Source organism: Dipodomys merriami, unplaced genomic scaffold (genome assembly GCF_024711535.1).
Source record: "Dipodomys merriami isolate MVZ:Mamm:240054 unplaced genomic scaffold, mDipMer1.0.p SCAF_21, whole genome shotgun sequence".
NCBI lineage: Eukaryota > Metazoa > Chordata > Mammalia > Rodentia > Heteromyidae > Dipodomys > Dipodomys merriami.
This window is the reverse complement of record NW_027203493.1, coordinates 2,158,778-2,174,661: the sequence shown is the minus strand read 5'-3', so window position 1 is coordinate 2,174,661 and position 15,884 is coordinate 2,158,778. Positions and strand designations below refer to the sequence as shown.

The 15,884-nt window shown below is 41.5% G+C and overlaps 1 protein-coding gene across 1 annotated transcript; it reads right to left on the bottom strand.

Moving 5' to 3' along the window:
- Positions 1–456: 456 nt before the first annotated feature.
- Positions 457–13,043, bottom strand: Cblif (cobalamin binding intrinsic factor). The gene is made up of 9 exons (XM_070031811.1): positions 12,971–13,043; positions 12,106–12,282; positions 11,331–11,444; positions 10,824–10,961; positions 9,878–10,059; positions 6,885–7,062; positions 5,330–5,531; positions 3,333–3,451; positions 457–723 (listed from the first exon to the last, which is right to left on the bottom strand). Exons 1-9 carry the CDS (start codon positions 13,041–13,043, stop codon positions 662–664), a joined length of 1,245 nt encoding a protein of 414 aa, XP_069887912.1. The 3' UTR covers positions 457–661.
- Between the last annotated feature and the right edge of the window lie 2,841 nt (positions 13,044–15,884).

The following is a 15,884-nucleotide window of genomic DNA, read 5'->3' as shown; positions in this document are numbered from 1 at the left end:
TCCTAATTCATGTCTATTTTTAAGACAGTCTCTTTAGAGCTCTGGTTGGCTTTGAACTCACAATATTACCCAGACCTTGAATTTGAGATCCCTGGCTTCAACCTCCTAAGTGTAAACATATATTTTAAACTCAATTTCATCCAGAACAAATATTAGAAATGGAAGAGGAGAGAAAAACAAATACCAGAAATGAAAGAGCTTTGAACTACCCTAGATTTAACATCTGGGGTAATTTCAGTCATTTCATGAATATAAGTCTGCATATATGTTCATATCAGGGGATTTGAAAAGGAGGACTTGACCGAAGAAATGGTAGATTTAAATATTTATCATTTTATTTTATAAATTAGAGAAGATGAGAATGATCTCCAACAAGAACTCTGGAACTCTCCTTTTCCCTCATCCTAGGTTTACATGATAATGATGGTGGTCATTGAACTGAGAAGCTGTAAACTTTATTTCATGAGTAACAGATGTCAAGACTCAGGGAGCGTCTTCATATCATTTATTCTACATTGTGGCTTTCTCCAGGAGTTAAGCAGCACTGTGCATAGCCTCTTTTTGTGTGTGTGTGTGTGGGGATAGGGGGTCATGTATTTGAAATCAGGTGAAAATTCTCCAGTGCACTGGGAAATGCTCAGGAGAAACTGAACCCACCTCATCAGTACTCAGTGAAATTTGCCAAGATGTGCTCCAGGTCAAAGGGTATGTAATATGCAACCCCTGGAAAGAAGCAGAGAATACGATGAAATGAGCATGGTACCTGGAACCCCAGTGCCCTAAAGGATCAACTCATCAAATTTGTTAGGAGTTAATCCATCCTAGGGAGAGATGAACAGGTTAATTAATCTGGCAGAAACATGGGGTGGAGAGTTTTTCTTAGGGAGCTCTTTTGTCCATGCCATTTTGTCACACGTGTGTGTGTGTGTGTGTGTGTGTGTGTGTGTGTGTGTGTGTGTGTGCGTGCGTGCGTGCGCGCGCGCGCGCGCGCGCATGCGCCCTTTATGGTAGTCAGCCTCTAACCAAACAGATCAATTCATAAGACTTCAGTAATGAGAGCACTCTTTTTTTTTTTTTTTTTTTTTTTAAGGTGAACCAATGCAACAGCAATGCTCACAAGATACTATGTTGGAAATGAACTTTACAACTTGCCGGGGCAGTAGGACAGCTGGCAGAGAAGGGACAGTGGTAGAAACATTAGAGAGGGGGAAACAATGTTCATCAAGAACTATACTCATTGCCTTACTGATGTAAATGTTACCTCTGTGCAACACCTTTACAATAAAATTAAAATAAAAATAGAAGCTTCTTTGTAGATTCAAATCAGATTTTCAAACTTAAAACTATTGACATAAGAGAAAATAGAACTGTGCTACTATATGAGAAATTGGGGAATAATATGAATGATTAACTTTTTTTAACTGTTCAGAATTTTTTTGTTTTTGGGTCCGGTCGTGGGGCCTGGGCGCTGTCCCTCAGCTCTTCAGCTCCAGGCTAGCACTCTACCACTTGAGCCACAGTGCTACTTCTGGCTTTTTTCTTTTTGCTTATGTGGTGCTGAGGAGTCGAACCCAGGGCCTCAGGCATGCAAGGCAAGCGCTCTACCACTGAGCCACCTTCCCAGCCCCAGAATTTTTTTAAAAAAAATTAAAAATTGTTTTTGTGTAGTTGATACACAGAGGGGTTACAGTTATGTGAATCAGGTACAATCGGTACAATTCTTTTGGAATTATTTTCCCCCATTCATTGCTCTCTCCCAATCTTTTCCCTCCTGTCCCTACCCATAAGACATCCAGTTCATTTTCTTTATTGTGTCTGGTGAGTATTACTGTTGCATTTGTTCATCCTTGTTCCACTTTTTATGTGCCCTTCCTTGCCCTCCCAAATACAAACAAATTAACAAACAAGACAAAAGGAAAAGAGAATGAAAGCAGCAACAATGGCAACTGAAGGATGTCTCCTTTATCTGGAATTCATTTCATAGAATATTATTTTATACAGTCATCTGCACATAGATATTGTCTTTGCCCACTACTCCTATGCTTAGCCTCCGTTGACCTCTGAATATTAATGACTAGGGTCTTATATAATTTTTTTAAATTGTGAACATAAGGGTTACAATTACATGGGCAAGATAATGAGTACATTTCTTATCAAGCATTGTAGCCTCCTCCTTTGTTTCCCCTTCCCATCCCTTCCCATTTCCTCCCTCCTCCCTCCCCCCCCCCCCCCCCCCGCCTGGGTCTTATATAATTTATCATGCCCCAGTTTTCTTTATTTGTTTTGGCCATTCGGTGTGTTTGCTTGTAGATTTATAGGCACCATCAAGTTACCACAAATGAGGGAAACCCTGCAGCCTATGTTTCTTTGTCTCTGCTTACTTTGCTTACTATATAGTATTTTCCAAGTCTTTCCATTTCTTTATAGATAATACCATTCTTTCTGATGGATGAGTAGAATTCCATTATATATATATTATATATCATATTCATATTTATAAATTTGCAACCTGAGAGAAATAGGGTTCACACATTATTTCTATTTTTCTTTGTATATGAAATAATTTTTTGTACTTTGTATAGAGCTCATTGTACTTTCAGCTATTTGAGACTGTACATGGCGCTTCTTTTGAAACTGGATTCATTTAACTTTCATGAAGGCTTTACATTCACTAATACATTTGAAAAGATATTCTAGCTTCTTTCTCATTGCATAGAAAATTTTATTAGTAATATTTTCTCTGAAGAAATATTTTCAAAGTTAGAAGGAATGACAGGAATGGTGGGTAGGTGTTATTTTTTGAAAAAAGCCAAACTGAGAGAATTCAAGGGAGTCTAAGAAATGAAAGCAATGAGTTGAGGATCTTGTTTATCAGGACAGGAAACATAAGTGATTAGAATCTTCAGTATCTTTCAAGCAGCTCAGACAACAAAAGGCATGACAATTTCAAGTTCAAATCTTTGCATCTCAGAGACCTTTCCCTTTACCATTCTTCCTTCTTAGAAAAGGAGGGTAATCAGGAGACATGAATATAAACCTAATTTAAATTCCCAGGAATATTTTTTTCTTTTTTGTTGTTCAGACACAGCACCACTTCCAGTTTTCTGATGGTTAATTGGAGATAAGGGTCTCACAGGGAAGTGATGCTGTGGCTGAATTGGTAGAGCACTAGCCTTGAGCTGAAATGCTCAGTGGCACTGCCCAGACCCAGAGTGCAAGCCCCACGACCAACCAAAAAAAAATCCTTTACAAGTCCTTTGGGCTGGGAATGTGGCTCAGGGTTGAATGTCTTTCAGACTCTGAAAAAATGCCCACCCCTCTTCTTCTCTTACCTTCATTCAAAGGTGTTTCGTTGCTAAGGAACTGCCAATATGTCCTGTGATTAACATTTTCAGCAATATTATTTATAGAGGACACAATGGGGCCCCAAGATGTCATTGTGGTTTCAAACCTGAGAATAAAGTCATAATTGGTTAGTACCTCAGTTTAGGTCACACAACAAGGAGGTATGATGAATGGGGACATTCTAAATGCCTTAAAGATCAGGAAAAGTGTTATCACCTAAAGAGAAAATGCAAAGGAGAAATATATATGGAATTTTATCACCTGGAGTTAAATGATATGAAAAATGAATGTGTGTGTGAGAGAGAGAGAAAAAAAGGGAGAGAGAGAGAGGGAGGGAGAGAGAGAGGGAGAGAGAAAGAGAGGGAAAGAGAGGGAGGGAGGGAGAAAGAGGAAGGGAGGGAGGGAGGGAGGGAGGGAGAGAGAGAGAGAGAGAGAGAGAGAGAGAGAGAGAGAGAGAGAGAGAGAGAGAGAGAGAGAGAGAGAGAGAGAGAGAATGTCTTGGGGCCTGAACTCAGCGCCTGTGCCCTATCCCAGAGCTCTTTTTGCTCAATGCTAGTGCTCTTCCACTTGAGCCACAACTCTACTTCCAGCTTTTTTTAAAAAAGAGAGATTTAAAAAATAATTACAAAGCGTGTATTCTCACCTGAGTGAAAATATAGGCTTTTCTATGTATATTTTAAAATCCATATATTTCAGAGGTGTCTGTTAATTTTGGTAGCAAGAAAATTTTGTGCATATGTGCCCTGGAGCCCATGAAAATCTGTCTGGAAATGTTTATTTCTGCTTGGTTTGGTGAAGACCTTAAAATGGTGAGTTACCTCCACCTATGTATGAGAAAGTATTTCTATCAATCATAGTAGGCCTATCTCCTTAAGTTCATGAGGTCTAAGTGTTCTGTCTGTTAAAATATGACTCATTAGCAGGGTCTGATGGTTTTCTTGGTGCCTGGCCCATCCTGTATGGCTTCTTCACATGGGTGTTCAGATTACACTCTCTTGATTGCTTTGACTATTTTTCCAAGGATGTTCTCCAAAAGCTTTATAGTGTATCTCTTTTGAACAACCACAATTAAGTAAGTTCAAAGAATTAAATCTCTTCCCTTCCTTCCCCCCATCCCCCCACCCCAGCCCCAGAAAGAAATCCTTTGCATTGACTTGCTTTTGGTGGTTTGATGCTAATTTCCGTTGATCTCTAACTCTGGTCATCCTCCATCAATTCCTCATTAAGTCTCAGCTTTATCACTGCCAGCACGGCCTCCATTTTCTCCCTGCTTCCTTTGATCACAATCCTTGTAACAGTCTGCGTCAAGCACTTGCAGTGCTTCTCTGCTATGGGGAGGTTTGTCTCGGCATGGGATGTCAACTTCCAGACATCACTTGATTCCTTCAGGTCTCTACTCTGTCCTCTAGTAAGGCTAGCAAACTCGGTGGCTGCAAATTCCCTGTTTGCTCTTGCTGGCTTGTCATAGCCATTTCTTCTTCCTAGAATGACCCCATTCACATATCTTCCTAAATAGTACCTGTTCTTTGGAGCCCAGAGACACAGATCTTTCTTTTGCTGTCTGCATCCACAACGAACTATCACTCCCTTGAAATGCTCCTATTAAAACTCCATCATGTATTGACTTGTGTGGTTTTACACAGCTGCATTTTCTGTCCACTAGGTTGTAGGTCCCTCAAGGGGGCTATTGGATAAAAATATGTTAAGATATCAGAAGGAAGAAAAGTAAGCAAATGAAGAAGGCAGAAAGAAGAAAGAAGGAAGAGGAAGAAGGAAGAAGGAAGAAGATGAGGAAGAAGAAGAGGAGGAGGAGGAGGAGGAGGAGGAGGAGGAGGAGGAGGAGGAGGAGGAGGAGGAGGAGGGAGGAAGTTATTCAAGAAAAAGAATAGCTTCTTTGGAGGGAGAGAGACAGACACAGGGAAGGTAGAAAGAGAGAAAGAATTTGTGTTAAGGGAGAATGGCAAACATCACCTGCAGCACTTACTTGAAAATGGGGTTCTTACGTTGTGCTTCTTCGAGGACAACAAGTAGTGTGGATCCACCCTTCACACTGACCTCTGTGGTCACATTGAAGAGCAGCTCTACACCCCTTAGCTGGTTGTTGATAGTGTAGGTGACAGTGATGTTAGATGTTGCAGTGGGGACTGGGTTAGGATGGTTGGGGAGAGTTGGTTGAACCTCATTATCTGTGAAGAGGAAAAAAAAGTGGCCTAATCTGTCTATATGTTCAAAGTCACTGCTATCAGCTACTTATCCTAGAAAACATTACAGTGAGTAGTGACTTTCAGACCATTGTAACCAAGTGCTTTGACACACCACAACCCTGGTGAAGACTCTTAAACGTAGGGACTCACAGGCAAGTAGTAGCTTAGGGAGTTAGGCAAGTGGGGTTGAGCTTGATATAATCAGGATCAGTTGCTTGACTTTGATTTCTGTGGATTCTACATTGAACTATACAAGGGGATCATAATCCCTTACTATTTTGTGGGTTAGTGCAATGTAAGAGAAATAAAACATTAGGTTAGTATTTGATTAGAAAGAAGAGTTGGACCCATCCAATGCAAAGACTAGTTTTGAAGGAGCATGTACATTTCTGCGATGTCTGAAGTTTAAATAATTCCAAAGTATATTTATGGTTGCGTGGAAGATATTAAAAAGTAGCAGGCTAGATTTCTGCCCCACCCATTTAGTGTTCTGTGAGAACCAGTCTTTCATAATCAAGTCCTTGAGGCTTGGCAGAAATGTTAACAGTTTCCTTAGCTTTCTCCCACAAAATTAATAATTAGCCATTGCTTTTTAAATTTGAATTTTAGTATTTTTTTCTTATCTTTCATTAGTTGTACAAAGGAGCTGCCATTCAACAAAGTCATTGTTTCTTTTGGCTTTTGTAATGTGTATCATTTAAAATTTGACTCACTATGTGCTACAACATTTGAAGTATTGTTTGTATGTGTCTCTATACCTATCTCCTGACTCTAGATAGAGGGCAGCATGATGTTTGGTGGTATGTTTGTCAAATGAATGAATGAAACTCTTTTGTTGTTGAGAACACGAGCCTTCCCCTTTGCCTAATGTCTCATAAATGTTTTGCCCACAGTAGGTTTTCAACAAATGTATGATGAATGAAGAAGACAAGGGGATGGAGGGTTTGGCTCTGTGTACTAGCCACATTTGAGAGAAATGGACACCACAAGCCTATATGCCATTGATCATTGATATATATATTCATGGTATCTTTATGACAGAAGAAAAGGCAGTTATTAAAAAACACATGTGCCGGGCGCCTGTGGCTCATGCCTGTAATCCTAGCTACTCAGAAGGCTGAGATCTGAGGATCATGGTTCAAAGCCAGCCTGAGCAGGAAAGTCAGTGAGACTCTTATCTCCAAAAAAGCACTAGGAAACCGGAAGTGGCGCTGTGGCTCAAGCAGTAGAGTGCTCGCCTTGAGATGAAGAGCTGAGGGATAGCGCCCAAGCCCTGGGTTCAAGCCCCATGACCAACAAAAAAAAATTAATAAAAATAAAAAAGCACATGCTTACCAGGGACACAAATCACTTGGGGCACATCTAGGTATGTCTTCCCTTTCAAGGAAGGCAGGATCTGGGCAATGGACATTGGGTTGTCAAATTTCCCTTGCTTAATCTCTTCCAGTACTGTATCCATTGTCTTCCTACAGTCCCATTTCTTGGTAGGTTGCTCAGGTGTCACAGAGAGGGCCTGGGATGGATGGGGAGAGAGATTGGTGATAGCTGAGGATTGGCCTTTGTGAGGGCTAGACTAATCTGTGTGAGCATTCAGAATGCCAAACTGATTGCCACCAAGTTTGGAATGATGTTTCTTTTCCTTTTTATGTGTCCACCTCTTAGCACTCTCTCTGTCACATAGAGTTTGTCATAGAACAGGTGGCTGTTCACTGAAGAAGATCAGGGAACGCTATTCTGGCTGCTGCACAGATGAAAACAAGCTGACCCCGTACACATGCACTAACTGGCCTCTGATAGGTGTCCCCTTGGGCATCCCTTGGTAGATTTCTCCCACAGGTTGCCAAACAAATCAGAGGCTCCCAAATCTTGGCCATGGGGGTGGAGTCCTGGTCTTGGATGGGCTGGTCTCAGTGAAGCACTGAGAACATTTGATTGGTGGAGATAGTTACCCATCAGTCCATCCAACAAGTAAAGACATTGGGAGAGAAGGATTTCTTTTCCTGCTGAAGTTTCCATCTTCCTCCACCACTTTGAAAAAGCTATGTTTGCAGGGGGAAAAATGAGGGGAAAGGGCTAAATAGTGAAAAGGGGTCAGTCCCTGGGATCATGACTTGATTTCTTTATTTTGGTCATTCTTAAGACTACCTGATCTAGCTGTAGACTTCCCAAGTATATGTGAAATAGTAAATTCCCCTCATCTTCTTTCTTTCTTTTTCTTTCTATCATATGAAAATGACTTTGGCTTCCATTCCTTGCAAAACACAGCTGGATTAATACATCCAGAAAGTGACCTAATATTGGGGAGCTTTATATATGATGGCTAAACTACAGAAGGTAATTCCTGCCTACCTTTGGAGCAGTCATCACACCTGTGATTTCTTTGTTTTTGTCTTTTTACCTGTTTGCAATCTTGTTATTGTGGGAAAATAAAATTCAGAGAAAAATCTTTATTTATCTAAGATAGTGGCAGATCTGGGATTCAAAACCAAGTTGTTATAGATCCAGAGTTCTTTGATCCAAGTGCCAATTTTGAAATTAGACAAAGATGATAGATTAACACCTGGTGGATTCAGATTTTGGAATGCCTGAATAAATCTTAGATATGGTAATAAGGAGAGTTAGGAGAGGTTATCTACCTTATCTGACCAGAAATCCACAAGGTCTCTGGTATCCCAATATACATGAACTCCTACCCTTTGACAGGGAGAGCTTTAATTCTTAGGAATAACTTTCTTAGGTATAACTTTCCTAGCAGGTGAGGAAAATCCTCAATAGTAGCCACAAGCCAAATTAGGTAAACAACTCTGTAACTGGTATGAAACTGTACCAAGGTTTAGTGAGTCACCATTCACTACTCCCTTCTTCTTCCCCCCAAACCCCTTCGCACCCAGTTTGTTAGGTTCTTCACAGAGCTTTCTAGACCCAAGCCCTGGAAGCAATGCTTTTTGTATGATCAGCTAGGATTACAGACATGAACCACTGATGCCTGGCTTATGCTCTAAATTTTAATGTGGATGACACCAATGACAGTTTACTTTTTTCTTCTTATAGTCTGTCTGTCTATCTACCTATCTGTCTGTCTGTCTGTCTATCTCTGTATATACCTATGTTTATTAGCTTAGGGATGGCATCCAAACACTAGAACTCTCTCTTTGCAGCATTTTTTTTTTGGGTCCGGTCGTGGGGCCTGAACTCTGGGCCTGGGCGCTGTCCCTCAGCTCTTCAGCTCAAGGCTAACGCTCTACCACTTGAGCCACAGCACCACCTCCGGCTTTTTTCTTTTTGCTTATGTGGTGCTGAGGAATCGAACCCAGGGCCTCAGGCATGCAAGGCAAGCGCTCTACCACTGAGTCACCTTCCCAGCCCAGAACTCTCTCTTTCCTAGGCTTTCTTAATTGGGAAACTTATGGTGCAATATTTTTCTTAATCCTACAAGATTTATTGAGATAAACTTTTCCATATGGAGGCAGGGATGGGGAATCTTTTTTCTACCAATTATTTATAACATAATTTATGGGCCAGACAAAATTAATACTATAAGGAAGACAGGCCATGGGCCACCACAAATGTATGAGAACCACATGTATCTTGTCATACACCAAATGATACCCTGGGCTTTCTGTAGCCTGTCAGGGTTGGAATAACTTTTTGTTTGGCTTAGAGGAGTATGGTTTCTAAGTTTATAGTTATAGCTGATTCTCTTTCCCCACATAGATACACCTACCTTTCATGGAGGATGCCACCCCATTCACCTGGGCAGGGGAGGATATTGGATTTCGAGCTGCCAAGCTGCATGTTATCAAATCTGAGCCTGGAAGCACAGGGCTGGCCTTGGCTAACGTGTGGACCTGGCTCTGCTACAGACTAAGAGTTTTTGTGAGGTTGAGTCAACAGTAGATTGTTCTCATTAATCATTTTAAATATAGACTGATTGTGTTTTGGATCAAGATAGAGGGCTGAGAACAATAAACCTGGGCTGGCAAGATTGAAGCAGAAAATTCAATATTTCCTGAGCACCTGTGTTAACATTAGTTTTTACACATCAAGTTTTCAATAGTAACTTGATCATTATTAATCAACAGACCCGTACGCCTCCTGGATTTATTACTTTTTTCTATTTTTCTTCCAAGGAAAGAAAATGAATTGAAATAGATTAGTTTTCATACTTTATCTATGAGCCAAGAAAGAATGACCGCGACTTGCAGTTAATTAGTAGAGGAACTAAGGCAAAGCACTCCAGGCATTGATCTCAAGTCACATTAGGTGCATGTTTCAGGACATAGGAGCAGATGCCTGGACTCAATCAAGGGTACCCAGGATGTGTTTACCTGAATGGCAAGGCCAGTACTGTAGATGTCTCCAATGATGCCATTATCTTTGATCTTCCTGCTGATATTCTCCACAACAGTCTTTAGCACCTGGCTAAAGAGTTGTCTGTAACTTGCATCAGAGCCTATGGGGATCTTGTTGTACATGCAGGTCAAGGCCAAGGTCGCCACTGCTTCTGTGTCTGAGAATCACAAAGGAATAGAACCACCACCACAACAGTCAATGCAGTGAAATGTATCAAGTGCTAATGATGTTCTTGTGACACAATTTCATTCAGTTCTTAGGACCCTCCCTGTGAATAGGACCTTCATTTAACAGGTAAGAGAATGAAGGTCGAGAAGCAATAAAGTAACTGTGCCCCAAGGTCACACAACCCAGTAAGTAGCTGGGCCAGATCTTAAAGGTAGATTTATTACATGCTTGCAGAGTGAAAGAAGCGTTCCTAAACATCCCAGGATGTTGGGATTAGGGGTCAGAGAGTACTGTTCAGTGGGAGATATTGAGAAAAGCAGAGGATGGAAATTTTAGTAGCAATGAAGGAGAGGGTACAGGGTAGGGCTGAGAAAAGATAGCAACATTTACTTTGAGAACAACTTCAGCTTTCAGTAACATGAATATTGTTCCCATTGGAGATATTATAGCTGCCAGACCTTTCTAGTATTGTCCTCATATTAACTGTTGTCTAGGATCAACTATTGTCTACTATTGCCTAGGATTAGCATGTGTCTTCTTTTCTTTCATTTGTTCCTTAATTAACATGTCCAACAAACATTTGTTCAGTGCCCCCCATCTGCATGTGCTACATCAGCTCTTCCTCCACTGGAAGTCTCCCTTCTTTCCCCGGAAGTCTTCCTCCCTCCCTCCCCTTGCAGCTTCACCTCTTTGCCCTCTGACCTTCTGATGTGCCCAGCTCAGGACAGTGTCTGAGGGTTGTCATCTACTCACCCACATTCAAGGAAGAGGAACTGGCCAACAGGATCTTGGCAAAGCGCAAGGCTGTTGGTAAGGTTGTCTCTGGGTTTTTCTGGCACAGTGCCAAGATGGCCAGACTGGGTCCATAGAAGGCTGAGTCAGAGTAGGGTTCTCAGAAAGGGATTAAGAACCTCCATTAGGCTCACATTCATCATTTGTGAAGAAGCCAAAACAATTTAATTACTAAAAAACATGTCCCCAAAGAAAGATATCAGCAAAGGGCAACTTGAGTATTTCTCAGAATAGGGCTGTCATTCAGCCACTTGAGTAAAAGAGAGACAATGTCTCCAGACGGATGGTGGCTGGGATGCTTTGTGCGTTTGGATGCCTTGGTTTTTCTAGTTTATTTTGGCCAAGAATTTGACCATGTCGGTAGGATCGTCAGAGCAGAGCTGACAGTGTATATTTTCCTCACCTCCATCTCGGTTTAGAAGACAGGACTCTGGGCCTCACCCTTGCCCCCTCACCATGAAGTCTTACTTGGAGGTGACCAGTTTTCCATTTGTTTCTGTAGAACGGATATTTTACTCCCAGGATCCCGGCAGGAGGAGGTGAGAGCCATAATGTTGAGGGCGAGCTGCCCAGTGGTTAGATCTGCAGAGAGGAGAACCAACCGCACAGTGACACAAAGACAGTCTGTTTCTAATCCAGATCATTCTCTTTAGTATATTTACACAGTCCTTGCATTTGTCCTTTCCCAAGAGAGATGGAAAAATAGGTAAGAGAATATTGAGTCGAATGTCTTCTGTGTGACTTGATGAGTCCCTAATGAAACCCAAGAAAAGAATCCCTGATGGCTGATTAGATGTGTAACAAAAACACCCATGCAAAAATGAATTGTGATCACTTGAAGTTGCAAAGTAACCTAAACTTAAGTCTTAGGGCAACTCCTGAGAAGCAGGCAGAATACTTTATTGTTACTGTTATTATTATTTTTGTTATGATTATGATCAGAGGGTGAGAAGAACTTGGGCTGCATCTAATGACGTGTTCAAGGCCACAGAGTTAGTAAGTGGCAGATCTGGAATGGGAATCCCCTCCTTACTTTATGTCTAGGTTGGCATTTGTTCTACTTCCCTGGCCTCCTCCATCGATGCTCTGACTTCCTTCACACAGGGGTATGCAGGGCAAGGTGATGGGGTACAATCTGAGGCAGAATGGGAGTTGGAGAGATGCCCCAGATTGGAGCCAAGGGATAGGGATGGCCAGTGTGTGGAAGCTGCAGGGAGCAGGGTGGGGGGCTCCGACGTCTCACCTGCAGCATCACTGGCCATGAGCTCGTAAGTCAGCTGCTTCTGGGCCTCCAGGTCATGTGGTCCAACCAGGTTCATGGCAATCAGCACACTGGGGTTTGGAAAGGATGACAGAGTCACAGACTTCTCCATGTGTGCTTGCAGGCTGTTAATCCAGGGCTGCTGGTCTGAGGAGATGGCTGAGAAGAAAAGGACACGTACTAACCCCCCAACCCAAATTCCCTCTCCTTCAAAACATGATTCTCTTGTCTTTTATGCCTAGGAACAGGAGACTTTATTAACTTCGGAAATCAAAGGATTGAAGGGAAATGCACAAAATATGGAGATTTTTTTCTTTTGAGGCCAGTTAGCCTTTCCACCCTTTCAGATCACCCCTAGCTTTAAGAAAGTTATTTTTTTAACTTACTCTCTTACTAACTCATAATCATGTCACATGAATTCTATAGTTTATTAGAAATCATTGTGGGCTTTTGTTCGTTTTTGCATTGGCTTTTAACTCCCAATTCTTTCATAAAGAATATTAAAAATATAGAGTACCCAAACCTCCCCCTGATTGTGTTACCTAGTGTCAGAAGTCACCAAACACCTGTTTTTTTTTTTCCCAGCAACTATCACTCCTGCAATCATAATTCAGTCTTTCTTAGTTAAAAAAAAATCCATGGATTCTACTGCCAGAGAACTTGTACTTGAAGTCAGGAAAGGTGAACACATATGCATCCTGACCGACTTGCTGGAACTCTTATGGCTATTTCAAGCTCATTTGTATCAGCAGATACCCCCACAGAGTGGGGTTAGGGGAGTGAGTTCTCTCTTTGCCTCTCTCCAGGAGAACTGCATCCCTGAACTAAGAACAAACACCAAACTCACAGCATGAGCTCTGGGTTCTGGTCCCAGCCATCATCCAGAGAATGTTCAGGAGACAGAGGGCAAGCTGGGCCATTTTGCACTCTTCTGTCTAGTCCACATCTCCTGGTCCGAAGATAGCAGTGTTTACAGGTCTGCCTTTTCTTATATGAGCTTATCTTTGTCAAACAGTCTGGTTCTCTCTCAGCCAATCCTCACTACCTATGCTGACCTTATCTACTCTGATATATTAATTTCCTTTTGCTTATCTAAGTTTACCTACTGTGCAGTCCTCTATGGTGTCTGACGGACGACAACTTCTAGGCAGGACAATCATAGGAGAAACTTGGGGCTGAGTATGCTGTGAACATAATGACAAGGAAGTGCCTCTTACTAAGTAAGGGCTGGGAATGTAGCTCAGTGGTAGAGTGCTTGTCTATCATATGCTAAGGCTGTAGGTTTGATTCCCAGTAGTGGGGGAAAAAAACTAAGACCTCCTTTCATCAAATTTCTGGGTTATTATATTGGGGAATGTAAAGTAATTCCTCCAGGACATTGGGACATTTGGAATGTGTTGGTATCAACAAGATTTCTTCTAGTTTTGCTCTGTTTATCCATATGACATAGCCTCTTGGATGTTTAACTGCAACTATTTCATTTCCATTTGGTTGATTGTCAGGTATTATTAGCTCCATATGGTAGTCCAAGGCCTTGCTTTAGCCTCTCAGGTGGATATCTCTGCCTTCAGGTAAAGTCTGACTTCATGCAGTTAATTTAGTTTACTTTGATCTGGGTTCTGGCCCAGACTCTTTGAAGGTTTTTTTATTTTGACACATTGTTTTGTTTGTTTTTCCTTATCCAGAGATTGGAAACAGCCCTCAACAACTAGGGCCTTTGGGTAAAATATTATCTTTGAAAACCAGTACATGTTGTAAAGCAAATTAATACCTCCTCATAGAAGAGAATTGTAACCACTGTCCTGAAATTATGAAGAAAAAAGGCTGATTCTTTTCAGCATGTTAAATAGTTCCTGTTAGTGGAGGAAATTATCCAGGAACTCCCATTTTTTAGGATGAAATTCAAAGTCCTCTTAGTTACTTGCAGAACTCTAAAAGTCATGGCTTCTGTTTTCCTTTGTTACCAAATTTCCTGACAGCTTTTCCACCTGCTTACCCTGCTCTAGGCATATTATCTTGCGTTGGGAAAACTTCAGCCACCTTTGCAGTTGATTTCCCCTTTACCCAGGATCTCCTTCAAGACTCTGCCCCAAGGGAATCTTTTATTTCTTTATTTCCTATTGAGAGGTCTTATTTTTATTAGTGTATATTACTTGTACAAGAGAGTCTCGTCTTTTCCACACATGCCTCTAATTTACTTTGATCATGTTCAGCCCATCCTCTTCCCCTCCCCACTTCCTCCTTCTGTTCTACCACCCCTGCCCAGCAAGCGAATGATGTGATTTTGTTATTCTTTATGGTTGAATATATTCCTGTGTGTGTGTGTGTGTGTGTGTGTGTGTGTGTGTGTGTGTGTGTGTGTGTGTGTGTGTGTGTGTGATTTTCTTTATTCATTTGGTTTACGCTAGGCAAATTCCACTGTGTGGGGCTGTTTTGAATAGCACTCTGATACACATTGGTGTGCAGGTGCCTGTATTGTACCCCGACTTGCATTTCTCTAGATACATGTCCAGCGTGGTCCAGCAGGACCCTAGGGTAATCCTACATTCGGTTTTTACCGTAGAGCTGCCATACTCATTTCTTCTTCTTCTTTTTTTATTTTATTGTGAACATACTGTACAGAGGGGCTACAATTACATGGGCAAGATAATGAGTACATTTCCTATCAAGCTTTGTAGTCTCCTCCTTTGTTTACCCTTCCCATCCCTTCCCAGCCTCCCCCCCCCCGCCCCCCCAGCCAATCCTCCCCCCCCACCAAAGTTGTAAAGTTCGTTTTCGACATGACAACTTGTACATCTCATTGCTGCAACGGGTCCACCTGTATCCTTATTTAAACGACTTGTTTTTCCCCTTCCCCTCCACAAATTATACCCACATCAAATACAGTGAAAGCAGGGGTTATACTGTGGGGGAGTAACAAACAAAGCAACAAAGAAATAATCTTATAAATGCATTAGAAACAAATACATGAAAGAAAAAAACATTTAAATACATATCTTAGGGTTCATTTTCCTAACATCACCTTATCTGACCGTTTCTGCTTGACTCATACATATCCTAGATATTGCAAGTAAGGGAAATCATGGGACCTATGTTTCTTTGGGCTTGGCTTACTTAATATAATTTTTTCCAAGTCTTTCCATTTCCTAAGAAATGGGGCAATGTCATTCTTTCGAATGGAGGCATAGAATTCCATTGTGTATATATACCACATTTTCTTGATCCATTCATCTACTGAGGGGCATCTGGATTGGTTCCATATCTTAGCTATGGTAAACAATGCTGCAATAAACATAGTTGTGCTGGTAGCTTTAGTATGGTCTTGTTTGTGATCATTTGGGTAAATGCCCAAAAGTGGGATTGCTAGGTCATAGGGGAGCTCTATGTGGAGTAATGCTCAACCTCCCTAGCCATAAAAGAAACACAAATCAAAACAACATTGAGATACCACCTCACCCCAGTTAGAATGGCAAAAATCATGAACTCTAATAACAACAGATGCTGGAGGGGATGTGAACAGAAGGGAACCTTACTTCATTGTTGGTGGGAGTGTAAACTTGTTCAACCACTTGGAGGTAGTATGGAGGTTCCGCCATACTCATTTCTATAGTGGTTGTACTGATTTCTATTACTACCCGTGTGTGTATAAGGGTTCCTTCCTCCACACCCAGCCTTTGAGTGTCCGCCCGTTAAATGTACATTTCCTTTAAGTTGTCAAGCCCGGTCCCACGTCCACAAAGCCCTGCATCTCTTAACTGATG

What these genes read in the sequence shown, in the direction of transcription:
- Cblif (XM_070031811.1), bottom strand. Translation starts at nt 13,043, where the DNA reads ATGGCCCAGCTTGCCCTCTGTCTCCTGAACATTCTCTGGATGATGGCT. An exon ending in CATGGCCAGTGATGCTGCAG is followed by an intron (nt 11,445 to 12,105) that starts GTGAGACGTCGG and finishes TCCTCTCTGCAG; the next exon opens with ATCTAACCACTGGGCAGCTC. An exon ending in GGAAAACTGGTCACCTCCAA is followed by an intron (nt 10,962 to 11,330) that starts GTAAGACTTCAT and finishes TCCCTTTCTGAG; the next exon opens with AACCCTACTCTGACTCAGCC.